Raw genomic sequence first — 16,724 nt, forward strand, 5'->3', positions numbered from 1 at the left:
TTTCAATGGAAGAGGAACCGATTTGTTGCTTGTGATCTGGCCTTTGCGATTTATTGTTAAGATTGAGGGTTGTATAGTGTCTAGTAATCGAGGACTTGAGTAGAACAAGAAGATTGGATTGTTCCATCGTTTCTAGAACAACCGATGAACTGTGCTGATATTGGGTTATCTGTCTATAGATGCCCCAAAGATGCGGAACGCCAGAGTCACCAAGAGCACGGCTTCTCCAGCCGCGAGTGCTCCACCAGGGTACCCGTGGCCGAACAAGACTGAGGGAGCGCCCATCGACCTAAATGATCAGATGCTCTTGACTTCAACGTCGAGGATGGACAAGGAGTCGCGCGATTTACAACAAGCTCCTCCTAGCAGAGATCTTGCCACGCGATCGTGAACCAGCAAACACTAGGCGATCTAGGCCTTGACACTGAGGTGTCGACACGATGCAGGCTATGGGAATCATGCCTCTCTGCTACCAGGCTCAGGTTCTCTATCCCGACTTGGTCAGGCAAGTGCTCGCGACGTGCAAGATCACTTACCAGAACCCCATGCGCCTTCGTAGAGAACTGCTTCTTCTCCTTCATGGCTGATGGCAAATTCTGTTCCATCTCTCTCGACGACCTGAACTCTCTATTCGAGATTGCAGACACGCCAAAGGGATTTCAGTGGAAAGAAAGTTCAAACCGGCAGACACCTTTTGGGATCTCATCGCAGCCGGCAAGTTCACCTCTCGCAAGGCCTATCAGTCGCAGATCCGGAACCCTGCTATCCGGATCATCGCCAAGATTGTGTCCAACGTCTTGTTCGCGAAGGAGTACACCTCCAAGATCACGAATGGAGAGCTCCAGTTCTCTACACGGGACTTGAGGACGAGATGCGCAGAGAGAACATCACCCCGATCCAGGAAGTCAAGACCAACCAGGGTATCATCTCATCTCCATGTTCGCTGACCGCAGAGACACACTGTTCGAACTGATGATAAGAAGGATCGTTGCGGCAGTCTGCTCACTCCCTTGTTCCAGCATTTCAACATCAACCTCAGCTCTACACGGTCGTCTCTGAGATGGAGGTACATCGATACTCCTTACCTGATCGCATGTCACATCCTGCGCGACGAGACCACCTACAAGTTCCAGGACAAAGAAGGGAACCCTCTGTACTGCAAGCTCCCTATGCCTGGGTTCACGACTTCTTATCCTTGGAGAACATTGTGTTCTCACCGGTGAAGAGCACCTCTGCGATGATCCCAAGCACCGGTTCAGCACGATGATGAAGACATGGATGATGTGGAGCATGTGACTCCACCGGCTGATGGTGAGTATGACCTGGAGGACTTCACCGATGTGACTGATGATCACGCCTACAGACGCTGGATGGTTGATTCCCAGAAGAAGAACAACAGCCTCATGAAGAGGATACTCAGGGCGATCACAGGCGGCTGCATTGGAGCACAGGAGGAGCGTACACCGCAGAGAACAAGGCGCCCAGGCAAGGAACAAGCAGGCACATCGACTGGAGGAGTGAGACTGCCGAGGAACAGGAGGACAGCTGGTCACTCCGGTAGCGGCGATTCAGACTGAGTCCGAAAGGACTATTTCTATCCCTTGTCTTATCCATCTGAACTATTTATTTTTCATGTTATTTGCTTCTGTTTGGTTTGTTTCAGCTTCCTTTGATTTATTTTCACAACCAGGGATGGTGTGAACTAAGTCTGGGGGCGATGTACTTGTGTGCTTTTTTGAGTCAGTCCTTGTGTCATTTTATGTTTTTATCGAGTCAGTTTTTAGGATCGAGTCAGTCAAAACTATTGTGGGAATCAGGACCTTATTTGTGATGCTCTTTAACCACCTCGTGCTTTAACCTTCTTATTCAGTGACCTTAGCAGTGATGAAAGACCCACACATGGACCTGGAACACCCTGACTTATCTCATTTGACACTCCAGAAGTTCTATACCGATCAGGTTACACTGGGCAGACTTAACTCCACTTTATCTGAACCTAATCTGGACTTTAATTCTTCTTGTCATGGCACTAGATCAGGGAGAATGAGAACTACACTCAGGACTTCTTATCAATTTTATCCCTCTTGCTGTTCCTGAGTGGCTAGCTCATCTTTAGCTAGTTCCCACCTTGAACCCTGACCTTTAATTCCACCCTCATGCAATTTGCTTTTAGTACTTTATGTGCAGATATGTGCAAAAGGTCGGAGAGGAAAGGATCGACGCAGTTCTTACTCATCAATGCTCACACAGTGGAACAGGCAGAACAACCGGAGTGCTTGTTCCGATACGTAAGGGAACAACCGAGGTGCCTGTTCCGATACCATGGAGAACAACAAGAAGTAAGTGGCTAGAACAGATCAGAATGAATCACCAGTGGCATCATGTACATCACTTGTTACCTCCTTGTTCGTCACCCCAGCATTTTGTAATTCAAAAAAAAAAAAAAAAAAAAAAAAAAAATATTGTTTTTGCTTTGATTTACTGGTGACGAGAAGGGGAAGAATTTATGATGCATGCCACTGGGGAAGTTGAGAAAGTAACGGTGGTTTCAGTGAAGTGATCTGAAGGGGAAGTTGAATCGCGCAGAGCAGTCTTATGATCGATCTATCGGAGAGCAGTCCGATCAGCAGAGATGAGTAAGGACTGTGGACCTCAATGGAGCCGTCCTCTCACGACCATTTTGTGCGATATCCTGCACCAGCTCTTGGTAAACCCTAAACACTCTTGAACTCCACCATAAAAGTTAGCCTGTTCTATACCTAGCCCGTTCTCTCTGAGTAGAGCCTGTGACAAGAAGCTCACGCTGATCTTAATTGAACATAAGGAGTTTTGTCTCGAAAGTGTTGCCTTTTCAGGTTAAGATGTAGAGTAAGGAGCTGATCTTTGAACAGCGATCAGGGGGTTCTCAGTAAGTGTGTGTGGTCCTAATCTACAGCTTGTATGGTTCAGAGATTTGTGGTAAGAGTATGGTTGCTGAGAATAAGCGAGTTCCCACGCTTTCAAACCTTTCTCCCTGTTCTTGGTACTTGCCTTGTTCGAGGACAAACAAGGATCTAAGTCTGGGGAATTGATATATGGTGTTTTTCACATCATTGTACATACGTTTTCATTTGTTTCAAGTCACTAATTCGTGTCAGTCTAGTCCTTTTTGACCTTTTACAGGTCTGGAGTTAGCAGAAGAAAGGAGAGAAGGTGCCTGATGAAAAGAAGTCCTTTTGGAGCATTCCTGCGGAGAACACTCAAGAGAACAGTCCCGAGGCTGATCTCTCTCAAGCGGAACAAGCAGACGGAGTGATCCGGTGATTGTTCCAGACAAATATGGAAACTCCTATTTCGGGAATTGAAGCCCTGTTGCCCTAATCTCTTTCCTTCTGATTGGCGCCTCCATATAAAACGCCACCTATCTATTTTCTATTTTTCTACGCTAGTTTTTACAAGAAAACACTGAGTATTTGCGATCTGCAACTTGTAAGGGAGAAGAATCAATCCTCTCATAGAGAAGATCATCTGAACCCTATTGTTTCATACTCTGTTCTTATGCAATTTTATTCAGGATTTATGTCTTTGTCTATGTGCATCATGATCGAGTAGTGACCTTGCTCGCCTAGGGTTTTTAGGGTGTTGAGACATGAGCTAAACATAGATAAGCGATCCATAACTGTTCTTCATTCATACTGTTCTTACTGCTTTCATTAAACTGATCACTTGATGTTAGATCACTAGTTCATCACCTAGTTAACCGCTTAGGATGATAACTTGACATGTATTGAATGAGCTTAGTATCCCTAATCAGCGAAAGTAGATATTAGGGTGGTAAGTGAACTGATCGGACCTGTTCTCTAAAGCTTGCAATCGATCCTCATCCCAACGACAGTTAGGTGGTGAGATCGATCTGCAAAGCGATCACTGCCACGACAGTGGAGTGTTCCAGCTTAGTGGTCCGAGTTCTAGAAAGCACTTCATCGCGCTTGAATAATTGTTTGGCTCCAATTCAACACCCAATGAAATACCCTAGGCTAGCTCTTGTTTAATTGAATCAATCTCGTGTTTATTTGCTTGTTTGCTATCGCCTATTTCAACCAAATCATATCTTCTTCTTAGCTTGATTCTGAAACTTATAGAACTAGAGTGTAGACTGGTCCTCTGGATTTGAATCTCAAGTACTACAATTGCAACTGTTAACTTGGCAGTAGCAAGGATTCATTTTTAGTGTATCATTTATGCTAAATGCTATGCTTACCAAGGAGCTTACATGAACTCAAGAACAAGTGCTGATGCTCCTCCTCCTCCGTTGCATATTGATGCCACTCCATACTTTCCCTTCTTTGCTCTCAACACCTGATCAGAATAGGATTCAAAACCATATTTTCATTCAATTCTAATTTCTAAATTCAACACCATTGTTGTATTGCATATGCTCTTAGGACTTACCCCTAATAATGTGACTAAAATACGAGCACCGCTGCATCCTAGTGGATGTCCCAGTGCAACAGCCCCTCCATGTGCATTCAGCCGTTCCTGTTCATGTATACATTATCAAAGACACACTAACATAACTGTACTTGTTTGCATGACTTACAGGATCTAATCCCAGCAGTTTCTGATTGGCCAGAGCTACAACCTATGAGGAGAAAACAAGTCAGAACATACACAATAAGTTTTAAAAAGCAAATGAGAGCTAAGTAAGCAGAAGGATTTACAGAGAAAGCTTCGTTGATTTCATAGTAATCCACTTGAGATGCATCTAAACCAGCACGCATTATAGCTTTAGGAATAGCAAGTGCGGGAGTGGTTGTGAACAACTCAGGTGCCTGAGCAGCATCAGCGTATCCTCTAATCCTAGCAATAACATGCAGTCCAAGCTCAAGAGCCTTCTTTCCACTAACTAGCACTAACGCTGCTGCACCATCACTGATCCACACCAAAACATAAAACAAAACCAATAAGTAAATCAACACATAGAGCAAGTGAGAGATGCATAACAAAGAGGACCGACCTTATACTTGATGCATTGCCAGCAGTGACTGATCCACCATCCTCCTTGAAGCTTGGTCTAAGCTTCTTTAATTTGGCAGCATCAAACTGATTCATTTGCCAAAAAAAACAAAAGTTTTTAAATCAATCAATGCAAAAAAAATACTAAGAGAAGCAGAACACTTTTTACCTTCCTCAGTCCATCATCCTTGTCAATAACAACAGATGGCTTCCCTCTTCCAGAAGAAACTTCTACCTATCAATATGAATGTACAGATTCATTATTCTCTCCATCAAAGTTGATTCCTAGAATGCAAGGGAAAGGAGGAGAGGGTAATACCGGAACGATTTCCCAAGCGAACAACCGAGTGTCTTGTGCAGCAATGCCACGCTCAAAGCTCTGTATAGCATAAGCATCCTACAAACATACAAGTGTTTTTTTAAGTAAGAGCAAAAAGAACAGATCAGTGATGAAGAAGAGTGAACCTGTTCTTCTCTTGTAATACGGTACTGCTCAGCGCATATTTCTCCGCAAACTCCCATTCCAAAGTCATTGTACACATCCCAGAGTCCATCTTTCGTCATACCGTCAACAACAGTATCATGTCCTAGCCGTGAACCCCTCCTTGCGTTTGGGAGGTACTTGGGGACGTTTGACATGCTCTCCATTCCACCAGCGACAACAACATCATTCAAACCGAGCTGGATGCTTTGAGCAGCTAACATTACAGCTGAATGTAAAATATTAAAAAAAAAAAGCAGCTGAGGTTTCAATGGATGATCAATCTGGGAGTAGAGAGGAATAGCTGAGAGGTTGGTTACTACTACCTTTCATTCCAGCAGCACAGACTTTGTTGACAGTGGTGCAAATCACTGAATAGGGAATCCCAGCACCGAGTGCAGCCTGTCTTGCTGGCGCTTGTCCAAGATTGGCGGTTAAAACATTGCCAAAGAAAACTTCTTCCACAAGAGCCGGTTCAACCTTTGCTCTCTTAAGTGCGGCTATTTAGTGGAGTGTGAAACTGTCATCAGTGAATGAAAAACTTTTGGCTGAAACCAAAGAGACAGAGAGAGTAAAAAAAAACACTACCTTCAATGGCTATGGAGCCGAGTCTTGTGGCGGGTAAAGAAGAGAGGGAGCCTAAGAAGTCTCCCATAGGCGTTCTCGCCACTCCCACAACACAAACATCTGCACGCCCACCAACCAGAAAACTCAATAGTAAGTTAGCTATAAATCCAGTTAAGATAACTCATGATCCAACCAGAAACAGAACCTTGAGGTTGTACGGACTGATCAGAGACGGATGAAGCCATATGGAAGTCACCAAGAAATTATGTCGAGCCTGAGAATCAAAAGAGAAAGATGGCAACTTTGGTTTTTGAGAAGGTGTTAAAAACTACTCATCAACTTATCGGTTTGGTGGCAGAAAAAGAGACGATCAGGATTTGTGTCAAAGATGATTACGAGGAAACGTGACAGGGAGAGATCATATAATTGACATAAAAAAGATAAAGGTGGAAGAAAGAGAGTTTTACACGTCAGATTGCCAATTTCAATGTCGGCTTCCACTACCTTGGTTTGTGTGATTTATTTTGTCCCTTTCTAGCAAGTTTTTGTAAGGAAGAGATGTTAGTTTTGTTCTGTAGTTTCCCATTCAAACACTGAAGATGTCCAGTGTATCCACGACATTCCTTAACGTGGTTCAGAACACTCAGGGTTCGGGTCGGTTAAAAACTTATAAATAAATGAAAATTTCAAATCTGTTCTTGTTAAAATTTGATCATCTCCCAAAACATAATGAATTTATCTGGAATACCGATTATCCAATACAATTCTAAGCTAGTTAAATAAATGTAAAGATAAAAAACAAATAAAAATGTATAGTTATAAGATCGGTCTTCTATATACATACATGTCTTAAAATATTTAGAAAAAAATGATCAGAAATATCTGAAAATACTTAAAATGATTAACAGATTTGTTGTTATTCAAATTATAGTTTGGAATACATAAATTCAGTGCCGTCCTAAATTTTTTGGTGGTCTAAAACATTTTCTAAAATATGGCTTTAATAAAATAAAATATTATACTAAATTAATATAATTTTTAATATGTTAGAATTGTAATATAACAACGAAATTTTGTTAAAATAGATTTTCTGTGACATTAGTAATTCATTCAATTTTTCGTGGATCATGGAACCTACATTACATATCTGAAATTTTTATATGTAAAAAAATTAATAAAGAAAAAACTAGAATACAATATCTTTAAAATAATAATTATGTAGTTAAATTCTATTTTAATTTTGTTTTGATAACTATAACATAAAAATGGAACGGACAAAAAGTTAAATTCCCTTCTAATATTGTTTTGGAAACTATAAGTTATAACATAAAAGTTATTTGACAAAAAAAAAACATAAAAGTTGAAACTAGTAAAAAACGAACAGCGCACTTGTATTTCTGTTAAATTTCCAGTTAGTTTTATTTTGATAACTACAACATATTTTGAAAATATAACATAAAATTGAAACTAGTGCAAGGGATGGACAAAAACAGTTTATTTGTGGTATTGACCAAACCAAATACAGTATAACCTTTTTAAATTAATAATCGATAGATTAATATCTTTATAAATTAATATAATTTCATAGTCCTAAATTAAGTTTTTGGTTCAATTAGTATCTTGATAAATTAATAATTTCTATTAATTAATAAAAAATATAGTTTTGGTGTAGTCCCAACATTATTAATTTATGGAAGTTTCACTGTAAGTTGATAATTACTGTACACAGAATATAAAATCTGACCCTAATTTTTTTTCCAAAAAATGTGGCCTAAAACATTAGCTTTAGCTGACTTATGAGAGGCACGGACCTGCATAAATTATTATAATTATTAATATAAATAAAATTTTAAATACATATTTATATTTTAGATAATTTATATTTTAGATATTTCCGGACAAAAATTTTCGAATGAATCCGATATCTTGCTCCAAACAAAACCCTTCATTAGTGGGCCTTATAAATGGGTAGTAAAAAGCCCAGTGGTGTGTAGTTCAAATGTCTCTCCCAACGACGACGTATCAAGTCGCGCATGCTGGTTTTCCCTTTCTTCAGACCTCCTGACTCTCTCGCTCTTGCGTTTTGCGGCAATGGCGGCGGCGACGGAAAATGACGACACCATCCTCGACAACCAGCTCAAACCAGATTCCGAACCGGCTCCGGTCAACCCCTCCTCTCCACCCGAAGAGAAACCTCTTTCTAAAAACGCCCAGAAGAAGCAGCTGAAGCAGCAAAGATACGAGGCGAAGAAGGCCGAGAAGAAGGCGCAAGAGAAGGAGCACAAGAGGAAAGAAGGCGAGAGAAAGCACAAGGAGTGGGAAGAAACACTAGCCAACGCGACGGAGGAAGAGAGGCTGAAGCTTATCGAGTCGAGGAGGAGTCTCCGGAAGGAGAGGATGGAGAAGAGGTCCGAGGAGAAAGAGAAGAAGATGGAGCGGCTCACCAGGGCCAAAGAGATCGGACAGAACATCGTCATAGATGTTGACTTCGCGCATCTTATGTCCGAGTCTGAGATCTCCAGCCTCGTTCAGCAGGTGGGTCATGCTAAAGTTTCAAACTTTACTCTGTTCTTATATGCTGAAGTTTCAAACTTTACTCTGTTCTTATATGCTAAAGCTTCAAACTTTACTCTGTTCTTATATGCTAAAGCTTCAAACTTTACTCTGTTCTTATATGCTAAAGCTTTAAGCTTGACTCTGTTCTTATATGCTAAAGCTTTAAGCTTGACTCTGTTCTTATATGCTAAAGCTTCAAACTTTACTCTGTTCTTATATGCTAAAGCTTTAAGCTTGACTCTGTTCTTATATGCTAAAGTTTTAAGCTTAACTCTGTTCTTGTTGCTTTGATTGTTCAGATAATGTATTGTTATGCGGTGAATGGGAGGAGCAATTCTCCTTGTCATCTATGGCTAACGGGAGTGCAAGGGGAGATGAGTACTCAGCTTGATAGGCTTCCAGGTTTTGAGAAATGGTTTATAGAGAAGGAGAGTAAGTGTTACATTGAGGCCATGGCTGATCGGAAAGAGAATTTGGTGTACCTTACGGCTGACTCCGAGACTGTGTTGGAGGATCTTGACCCTAAGGATATCTACATAATTGGTGGGTTGGTTGATCGGAACAGGTTCAAAGGGATCACAATGAACAAGGCACAAGAACAAGGGATTAAAACAGCTAAACTTCCTATAGGAGAGTATATGAAAATGTCCAGTTCTCAGGTATGCACCCACTTCAATTGTTTAAGTAGTCTCTTTACTGTCTACTGCATCTGCTGTTTTGTTCCCTATTGTGAGTTTTTGTTTTTTCTATTGATTTAGGTTCTCACTGTGAACCAAGTGTTGGAGATACTCGTGAAGTTTCTTGAGACGAGGGACTGGAAAACATCCTTCTTCACTGTGATTCCACAGAGGAAACGAAGTGGAGTTGATCCTGTAGACTCTTCGAAACTTGAACCTCTCTGAAGAGCATCAAGAGGAAGAACATGATGATTCTTCGGAGAGGAAAAAGGTATGCGTTGAAGCTCCTCTGCAAAGTGGTAGTAGCTAGATGAAAGATAAAATGCATGCTTCTATTTCCCTTGAACGCTAGTTTTTCTGTAGTTGAGAAATTTGAATTTCGAATGTTATGTCCTTCCTTATTATTATTATATGTTAGAGTCAAGACGCACTACAAGTCAATTCCTATATTAAAGACCACACGTATGTTGTTTGGAACTGATACTTTTATTGACACACCAGGTTCGTTGAAGGAGAAGATACATAGATAAAGCATATCATTGTTTATGCTTAAAACTTTGAATTCATGAACTAGAACAGTTATGATTCTTCTTCTCAGTACTTTTGTTGCTGAGTTGGAAATACACTTGATGCAGATGATGAACCACCACCCATTCTAGAATTAGGTTCATTACCATTGTAAACAAACCCATTCTGATGACGATACGCCATGTGAATCCCTGGCATAGTCCCACCATAAGCTCCTCCGTACTCGATACCATTAGGCCTCTTGACAACCATGCCATTGGTCATGCTAACGGAACCAACAGCATTGTAGCTAACCCCTCTATCACCACCCTCCAGCTCTCTGTAGCGGTGGAGGTACAACGTGAGGGGTTCGATGTAATCATCGAAACCGAGCTTGCTCATCGCCCACAAGACATCCTCGGCGGTGATGGTCTTGCGCTGTTCCCGCTGGCAACGCTCGTTGGCCTCTCCCGTTACGAAGCTGATGTACTCGGAGACGCATTCTTGGATCGTCTCCTTGGAGTCGTCAGAGATCTTGGCGTGTGCAGGTAAGATCCTGCGCATGATCCGTATCACGTTGGCGATAGGCATGAACCTGTCTTGCTCTCTCACCGTGCACTCCTCTTCTCCCCCGCCGTTAGCGGTTTTGTTAGGGTGGTTGAGTTCTGATAGCTGCATGCTGCTGCTCTCCGCCATCAAAAACTTCGCTGGTGATCTCAAAACAGAAACAAGAAAGCTGAGCTTTAGTGCCTAAAACAACAAGAGAGAATGTTCTCTGCATGCAACTGAAAATAACACTTACCTGGATTGTTGGTGGTGTTCAACTTACCGTAGCCATGGAAGCCTCCACGTTCCATATCCTATCTTCAAAGTCGTACGAGGTTGAGTTTGTGCATATATAATAAAAACCAATGCTTGAAATTTTGAAGCATTTGAAGGAAACAAGAAGATGAGGGAGAGAGAGAGGAGAATACTTTGAGTAAAAACTAAAAACTTTGGGCAAGTGTCAGCATTTGTAATTGAAGACCTCACAACTTCCTGAACGTGTCAGCCACTGTCGATGTAAACGATGATATACTTCTCGTTTCCCACAGGCGTTACAAGATCCTAACTCACCAACGCTTTTGTATTTATTTAGAACATTCTATACTCTTAACACCATACAAATACAAATACAAATACGTAAGTTTTAACTTCCTAGTATCTACAAAGCTTCCGTGCCAAAAAAAAAAAAAAAACTCATCTCAAAGTATGAACAAGTCTTGTGCGTCAAGCTACAGTCTTCTAGCAATCTTCTCTTGCCGCTTCATCAATACTCCCCACCAGCTTCTCCAAGACATGCTCAAGCTTTTCTCTAGTTTTCCGCTTTTTTTTTTAATACTAGCTAGTGACGTCATCGCCAATTCCGATGAAAGAATCAGACCGAACCAAGTTAAAAAGCAGAGGGTAAAAAAAAAGGGAAAATTCCTTAAAAATACACAGACTGAATTTCTTTTGTTAAAAAAATACACGAACTTTTTTGGCTTCCCAGAAAATACACAAACTAATTTTGATTGTCCATAAAATACACAAACTTTTGAATTTTGAAGGTTTCACACCTCGATTTTAACGGTGTAAACAGTGACTAACAGAATAGTAAGACGCCGTTAGACGCCGTTAACTCTGATTAAAAAGTTCATGTATTTTATGGACAACCAAAATTAGTTCGTGTATTTTTCGGGAAGCCTAAAAAGTTCGTGTACTTTTTCAGCAAAGGAAATTTAGTATGTGTATTTTTAAGGAATTTTCAAATGGAGTTTGGATATTTCATATACTATTCAGAGGCTGAATATCTGGACCCAATACATATCCAAAATTTTATATTTGTAAACTTTCGGTTTGGTTTTGGACCAGATATTTTTGATCTGAAAAATCCAGATCCGAAAAAAACGGCCCAAACCCGACCCAAAGACCTGAAAAAAACACATTCTCTATCACATGATACATGTCCGAAATTTTATATTTGTAAACTTTCGGTTTGATTTTGGACCGAATATTTCCGGGTCAGTTCTGATTCAAGTTTTTGAATCCGGCTAGACATTTTAGCCGGATTCAAAAACTTGAAGGGTCAGTTCTGATTCAAGTTTTTGAATCCGGCTAGACATTTTAGCCGGATTCAAAAACTTGAATCGGAACTGACCCAAAAATATTCTCTCCAAAACCAAACCAAAAGTTTACAAATATTTGTTGAGTCCAATTTAGTCGAAATCTATCATATATATCTAAAAATTCACAAACAACTCTAAATTTTACATTGAAAGTTTCATATTAATTAAAAATGTTTCTGTTACAAAAACAAAACTAAAAAATATTGCAAAAATAATAACAAAATTGTTAGCAGAAAGATCTTGTCGGATTGAATCTATTCGTGTCGATTTTATTAGGCTCAGGTCTATTCGGATCAGTTCTTTTTGGTTTCAATTCTTTCAAATAAAAGAGTTTTGGACCCAACAAATATTTGTAAACTTTCGGTTTGGTTTTGGACTGAATATTTTTGGGTCAGTTCCAATCCAAGTTTTTGAATCCGGCTAAAATGTCAAGATTAGGTCTAGATATTTTAGCCGGATTCAAAAACTTGGATCGAAACTGATCCGAAAATATTCGGTCCAAAACCAAACCGAAAGTTTACAAATATAAAATTTTGGATCTGTATTGGGTCCAGATATTTAACATCTGAATAGGATATGAAATATCCAAACTCCATTTGAAAATTCCTTAAAAATACACGTACTAAATTTCCTTTGCTGAAAAAATACACGAACTTTTTAGGCTTCCCGAAAAATACACGGACTAATTTTGGTTGTCCATAAAATACATGAACTTTTTATTCAGAGTTAACGGCATCTAACTGTCTTACTATTCTGTTAGTCACTGTTTACACCGTTAAAATCGAGGTGTGAAACCTTCAAAATTCAAAAGTTCGTGTATTTTATGGACAACCAAAATTAGTTTGTGTATTTTTTGAGAAGCCAAAAAAGTTCGTGTATTTTTTCATCAAAAGAAATTCAGTCTGTGTATTTTTAAAGAATTTTCCCAAAAAAAAAAGAAGAAACTTTGGTTTGCAACTCTGTGACTGTGTTATTTACTTTAATGCCCTCAAAAGAGCAAGATAACCTCCAATGTATCATCCTTCACTTGAGTCGTTTTCTTACCCGTCACGGATCTGTTTCGTGGACAAGACAAGCCAAACACTTCATTTTATTTTTTTTGGCTTGTAGCTCAGCTCAGCCTACCGACACTATCACATACACTTTCCAGCAATCAAAAGAGAAGTTTGATTATATCATATAACTGGCCTTATAGCATTGATCTGAGTCTTACTAATCAACCGTGTCATACACTCTTTTGACCTTATAATCTTTTAAACTTCAAAGGTTTGAAACTTACAAAAAGTTTACACTTTTTTTTTTTGTATGTTGACAGATTGGTTTTATAAATAGAATTTGATGCAGAAAGTTCGTTCCTTTCAATTGATTTCATACGTTAGTTGCCAAACAGGTCTCTGTTATTTTACATCGTAAAATGAAAACTTGTGGTTGTGGATTGAGTAACTAGTAGAAAGACAGATCATGTGTGATTGAGTTTTAAAGTTCTGTTCTTTTTCTTTCTTGTCTGAAAAGATGATTAGCCGTGTGGCCAAAAGCTGTGGTTTAATCAGATTGTTGATGAAACCGCGGGGTGGTGGATATCTACGTTTTCCTCAGTTTCTCCGTTGTTATCCGGCTGATGGTTTCTCCTCCGCGTTTCGCAGTTGCAACACGGCGAGGAACAGATTCATGTCCGCTTCCTCCTCCTCCTCAACGGATCCGATGGCTGGAGGAGAGGAGGCAAACGGCGGCGTTACGCTGCTTCTTCCGGCTGTCGAAGACAAGTACGGTGGCGTGATGGCTGAGATGAGTCGTCCTATGGATCCTTCTGCCTTCTCTGCTCTTCTCCGTTCCTCTCTCTCTACCTGGACTCTTCAGGTGCTCTCTCTTCTCCTCTCTTGTTAGATTATTAATCTCAACAAGACAAGAGTTTGTAATAACCGGTCTTTTTTTATAGAATCATTGAAAAAAACTAAAAAAGTTGTGGTGACAATGTGTACATGGATGTCACTCTCTTTTCTTGACAATTATTGTATAGTGTGCGGGCCATAGAGAATCTTGTGTTACTTTTGCTGCAGTTAAAGTGAAATCAACTTTTCCCACTATACTTGTACACAGGGAAAAAAGGGAGTGTGGATCAAATTGCCTAGGCAGCTTATTGGTCTTGCTGAAACTGCTGTTAAGGTGTTGTTTGTTATTAATTACCTTTTTTAGTTTGTTTTGTAGATTCTTTGTATATAACAAACTGGTTTGTGTTGTATATGAGTAGGAGGGATTCTGGTTCCATCACGCGGAGCAAAACCACTTGATGCTTGTGTATTGGATTCCCAAACAAGACGACCATACCCTTCCTTCCAATGCATCTCACCGTGTTGGCATAGCTGCCTTTGTCATCAACCACAAGAAAGAGGTGTTGTGGTTTGAGATGTGATTTTTAATTACATTTCCAAGCCTTTTTTGATCACATCTCTGTTTCTGTGTGTTTGAATCCAAAAGGTGCTTGTTGTTCAAGAGAAGACAGGAAGATTTAAAGGCCAAGGTATCTGGAAGTTCCCAACCGGAGTAGTCAATGAGGTGATGATGCTCCTTATTAAATATCCCATTACATGGTTTGGGTTCCTCTCTGATGTTGTTGTTTTGGTTGTGTTGACTCAGGGAGAATACATCCATGATGGCTCTGTCAGAGAGGTGAAAGAAGAGACAGGAGTAAGCCTTTTTTTCATGCACACCCACCTTTTACATTAAAACCCAAGAGCTAATCCCATTCATTGATCAATTTGTTTTTTTAAGGTGGATACAGAGTTTGTCCAAGTATTGGCTTTCAGGTTCCAACTCAAAACAAGATCATCTGCTTATATTGCAACAACATAACTGACTTCTTGTCTGTTTTTAAACCTTTGGCAGACAGACCCACAAAGCTTTCTTTGAAAAGTCAGATTTGTTCTTTGTCTGCATGTTAAAGCCTCTTTCATTGGAGATCAATGCACAGGAGACTGAGATAGAGGCAGCTCAGGTAAACAACTAACAACAACCCTTTCAATAACTCTCTCTTACCACACCCAAAACACTCACAAACCTAAATGCTGCAGTGGATGCCATGGGAGGAATACAAGAAGCAACCATTCGTACAGAACCATGAGCTGTTGAGGTACATGACAGACATTTGCTCTGCTAAAACCAACGGAGACTACGAAGGCTTCACTCCTCTCCTCGTCTCTGCACCTGATCTACAAGGCAACTTGTACTTCAACAACCGCGACCTCAGTTCCCGCCATTAGCATTTTTTCTCACAACCAAAGGCAAAGCATTTGAAACCTCTTTAGCTCTCTCACATACCAAAAAAATAAATAATAATAAACATTTTGCATTTCAATGCTATTCAAATCCGATAGTTAAATACAAAGACCAAACAGAGCAGATCCTATTGTTTTTTCAAACACACTTGATCCTCTTTACACAAGCCGCAAAACCTAATTTTACATTGATATAATCTTTAGAGGTAAGAATAGGCATATGCGTATATATGTATATCTATATATACAGAGATCCACTTTCACCCAATCTCTTTTTTTAAGTCCTTGTCCTACCGGAACCACCACCTCCACCGTCTCCGCCACCACCACCACCACCACCGCCTGTAGACCCATACATATGGTTCTGCCCGTGGTGAAGAAACTGATGATGCTGTTGATACTGCATCCCCATCCCACCACCACCGTAGTATCCTCCACCGCCATCTCCGCCGACACCACCACCATGCTCACCGGCCTCACCACCAGTCTGCGGCCTCCCGAGCCCAGTCCTCTCCCCTTCGATCTCCCTAAACCTCTGCAGATAAACCTTCAGCGGCTCGACGTAGTCCTCGAACCCTAGAGTGGTCATAGCCCATAGCAAGTCGTCTCCGTTGATGGTCTTCCTCTTCTCCTTCTGACACTTGTCCGAGGCCTCTCCGGTGACGAAGCTTATGAACTCCGAGACGCACTCCTGCATCGTCTCTTTAGCGTCTTTGGAGATCTTGGCGTTCGCGGGGAGAGCCTTCTTCATGATCCGGCTCACGTTAGCGATCGGGAGGAACCTGTCTTGCTCTCGAGGAGACAGCGAAGACTGTCCGTTTTGGTTGTTCCCTGTTTGCCCTCCGCCGGAGTCTCTGTCCGAATCTCCCATTTCTGAAAATTACCCAAAAATTTTAAAAATCAAACTCTTTTCTTTTAGAATTAGATAGAAACCATCGTGGTTGACTTTACTTGAGACCGAAGCGAGAGAAAAAAAAACTAGGGTTTTAGAGACAAGTTTCCAAGTGTCGGCTGAGATTAGTACAGAGTGGAGGAGGAGAAAGAGAGGTCGTCGGAGATTTTATAAAGCGAGGAAGCAAGTCTTATGTTCACTCGACACGTGAGTTCGTTTACGACCGTCCGTTTACTGATAAGGGTTCTGACAGTTGTATACGTGCTCAACCGTCGGATTGGAATGAGAGATAAATAGCCCTTTAAGAGTCTGCCACGTGTTGTGGACCGCTAGTGGACCCGGCCCATCTTTTGGCTGTTAAAAAGATTGTACTCACGCGCAGGAAGAGGAGAGTGGTTAACACAGATAACGGATTAAATCAGTGCGTGGAAAACACGGAGAGGGAGAGGATTGGCGTTAAGGAGACAGTGGGTAACTGCCACTCAACGACCTATCGGTCAATTTTACCTTTCCTGTTTTAATGTCTTAAAACATTTTTTATTTTTTATTTGGGGTTGGATGTTGGTGTGGTGGGGTTCACTGCAATCAAACTGCATCGACCAATCAGATCAGACAGCTGTAGGAGAGGAA

At 40.7% G+C, this 16,724-nt stretch overlaps 5 protein-coding genes across 7 annotated transcripts in view; 2 read left to right on the forward strand and 3 right to left on the reverse strand.

Annotated features, from left to right (window-relative positions):
- LOC108828420 (acetyl-CoA acetyltransferase 1) overlaps positions 1–6,633 on the reverse strand; it is a 17,917-nt gene extending 11,284 nt beyond the window's left edge. Inside the window, exons 1-12 of one of the 3 annotated variants that reach the window (XM_056994356.1) lie at positions 6,548–6,633; positions 6,249–6,317; positions 6,065–6,163; positions 5,803–5,976; positions 5,461–5,705; positions 5,315–5,392; positions 5,165–5,230; positions 4,997–5,082; positions 4,701–4,911; positions 4,580–4,621; positions 4,432–4,518; positions 4,253–4,338 (exon numbers count right to left, since the gene is read on the reverse strand). In XM_056994356.1, the coding sequence (XP_056850336.1) occupies positions 4,253–4,338; positions 4,432–4,518; positions 4,580–4,621; positions 4,701–4,911; positions 4,997–5,082; positions 5,165–5,230; positions 5,315–5,392; positions 5,461–5,705; positions 5,803–5,976; positions 6,065–6,163; positions 6,249–6,288 (1,214 nt within the window). In that variant the 5' untranslated portion in view covers positions 6,289–6,317; positions 6,548–6,633. Of the gene's footprint in view, positions 1–4,240; positions 4,339–4,431; positions 4,519–4,579; positions 4,622–4,700; positions 4,912–4,996; positions 5,083–5,164; positions 5,231–5,314; positions 5,393–5,460; positions 5,706–5,802; positions 5,977–6,064; positions 6,164–6,248; positions 6,333–6,547 lie in introns of those variants that run through there. The other 2 variants (XM_056994358.1, XM_056994357.1) reach the window with 2 other exon arrangements.
- Positions 6,634–8,040: 1,407 nt separating this feature from the next.
- LOC108827375 (tRNA (guanine(9)-N1)-methyltransferase) lies at positions 8,041–9,732 on the forward strand. The gene is made up of 3 exons (XM_018600757.2): positions 8,041–8,578; positions 8,899–9,258; positions 9,358–9,732. The coding sequence occupies exons 1-3, from the start codon at positions 8,135–8,137 to the stop codon at positions 9,499–9,501; spliced, it is 948 nt and encodes a 315-aa protein (XP_018456259.1). The 5' UTR covers positions 8,041–8,134; the 3' UTR covers positions 9,502–9,732.
- Positions 9,733–9,740: 8 nt separating this feature from the next.
- LOC108827773 (nuclear transcription factor Y subunit B-6-like) lies at positions 9,741–11,099 on the reverse strand. The gene is made up of 2 exons (XM_056993477.1): positions 10,586–11,099; positions 9,741–10,490 (listed from the first exon to the last, which is right to left on the reverse strand). Exons 1-2 carry the CDS (start codon positions 10,638–10,640, stop codon positions 9,871–9,873), a joined length of 675 nt encoding a protein of 224 aa, XP_056849457.1. The 5' UTR covers positions 10,641–11,099; the 3' UTR covers positions 9,741–9,870.
- Positions 11,100–13,328: 2,229 nt separating this feature from the next.
- LOC108827373 (nudix hydrolase 2-like) lies at positions 13,329–15,282 on the forward strand. The gene is made up of 8 exons (XM_018600754.2): positions 13,329–13,787; positions 14,028–14,093; positions 14,179–14,319; positions 14,406–14,483; positions 14,565–14,615; positions 14,700–14,734; positions 14,814–14,922; positions 14,999–15,282. The coding sequence occupies exons 1-8, from the start codon at positions 13,443–13,445 to the stop codon at positions 15,185–15,187; spliced, it is 1,014 nt and encodes a 337-aa protein (XP_018456256.1). The 5' UTR covers positions 13,329–13,442; the 3' UTR covers positions 15,188–15,282.
- LOC108827774 (nuclear transcription factor Y subunit B-2) lies at positions 15,254–16,312 on the reverse strand. Its single transcript, XM_018601258.2, has 2 exons — positions 16,154–16,312; positions 15,254–16,075 (listed from the first exon to the last, which is right to left on the reverse strand). The coding sequence occupies exon 2, from the start codon at positions 16,071–16,073 to the stop codon at positions 15,480–15,482; it is 594 nt and encodes a 197-aa protein (XP_018456760.2). The 5' UTR covers positions 16,074–16,075; positions 16,154–16,312; the 3' UTR covers positions 15,254–15,479.
- Positions 16,313–16,724: the final 412 nt, after the last annotated feature.

Source organism: Raphanus sativus, chromosome 9 (assembly GCF_000801105.2).
Source record: "Raphanus sativus cultivar WK10039 chromosome 9, ASM80110v3, whole genome shotgun sequence".
In the NCBI taxonomy this organism is placed as follows: domain Eukaryota; kingdom Viridiplantae; phylum Streptophyta; class Magnoliopsida; order Brassicales; family Brassicaceae; genus Raphanus; species Raphanus sativus.

Bases quoted from the DNA above. Each gene is read 5' to 3' on its own strand.
- LOC108827773 (XM_056993477.1), bottom strand. From the start codon at position 10,640: ATGGAACGTGGAGGCTTCCATGGCTACGGTAAGTTGAACACCACCAAC. The intron at 10,491-10,585 runs GTAAGTGTTATT...TGAGATCACCAG, and splicing joins GAACACCACCAACAATCCAG to CGAAGTTTTTGATGGCGGAG.
- LOC108827375 (XM_018600757.2), top strand. From the start codon at position 8,135: ATGGCGGCGGCGACGGAAAATGACGACACCATCCTCGACAACCAGCTC. The intron at 8,579-8,898 runs GTGGGTCATGCT...TTGATTGTTCAG, and splicing joins TCTCCAGCCTCGTTCAGCAG to ATAATGTATTGTTATGCGGT. The intron at 9,259-9,357 runs GTATGCACCCAC...CTATTGATTTAG, and splicing joins TGAAAATGTCCAGTTCTCAG to GTTCTCACTGTGAACCAAGT.
- LOC108827373 (XM_018600754.2), top strand. From the start codon at position 13,443: ATGATTAGCCGTGTGGCCAAAAGCTGTGGTTTAATCAGATTGTTGATG. The intron at 14,094-14,178 runs GTGTTGTTTGTT...GTATATGAGTAG, and splicing joins TTGCTGAAACTGCTGTTAAG to GAGGGATTCTGGTTCCATCA. The intron at 14,320-14,405 runs GTGTTGTGGTTT...TGAATCCAAAAG, and splicing joins TCATCAACCACAAGAAAGAG to GTGCTTGTTGTTCAAGAGAA.
- LOC108827774 (XM_018601258.2), bottom strand. From the start codon at position 16,073: ATGGGAGATTCGGACAGAGACTCCGGCGGAGGGCAAACAGGGAACAAC.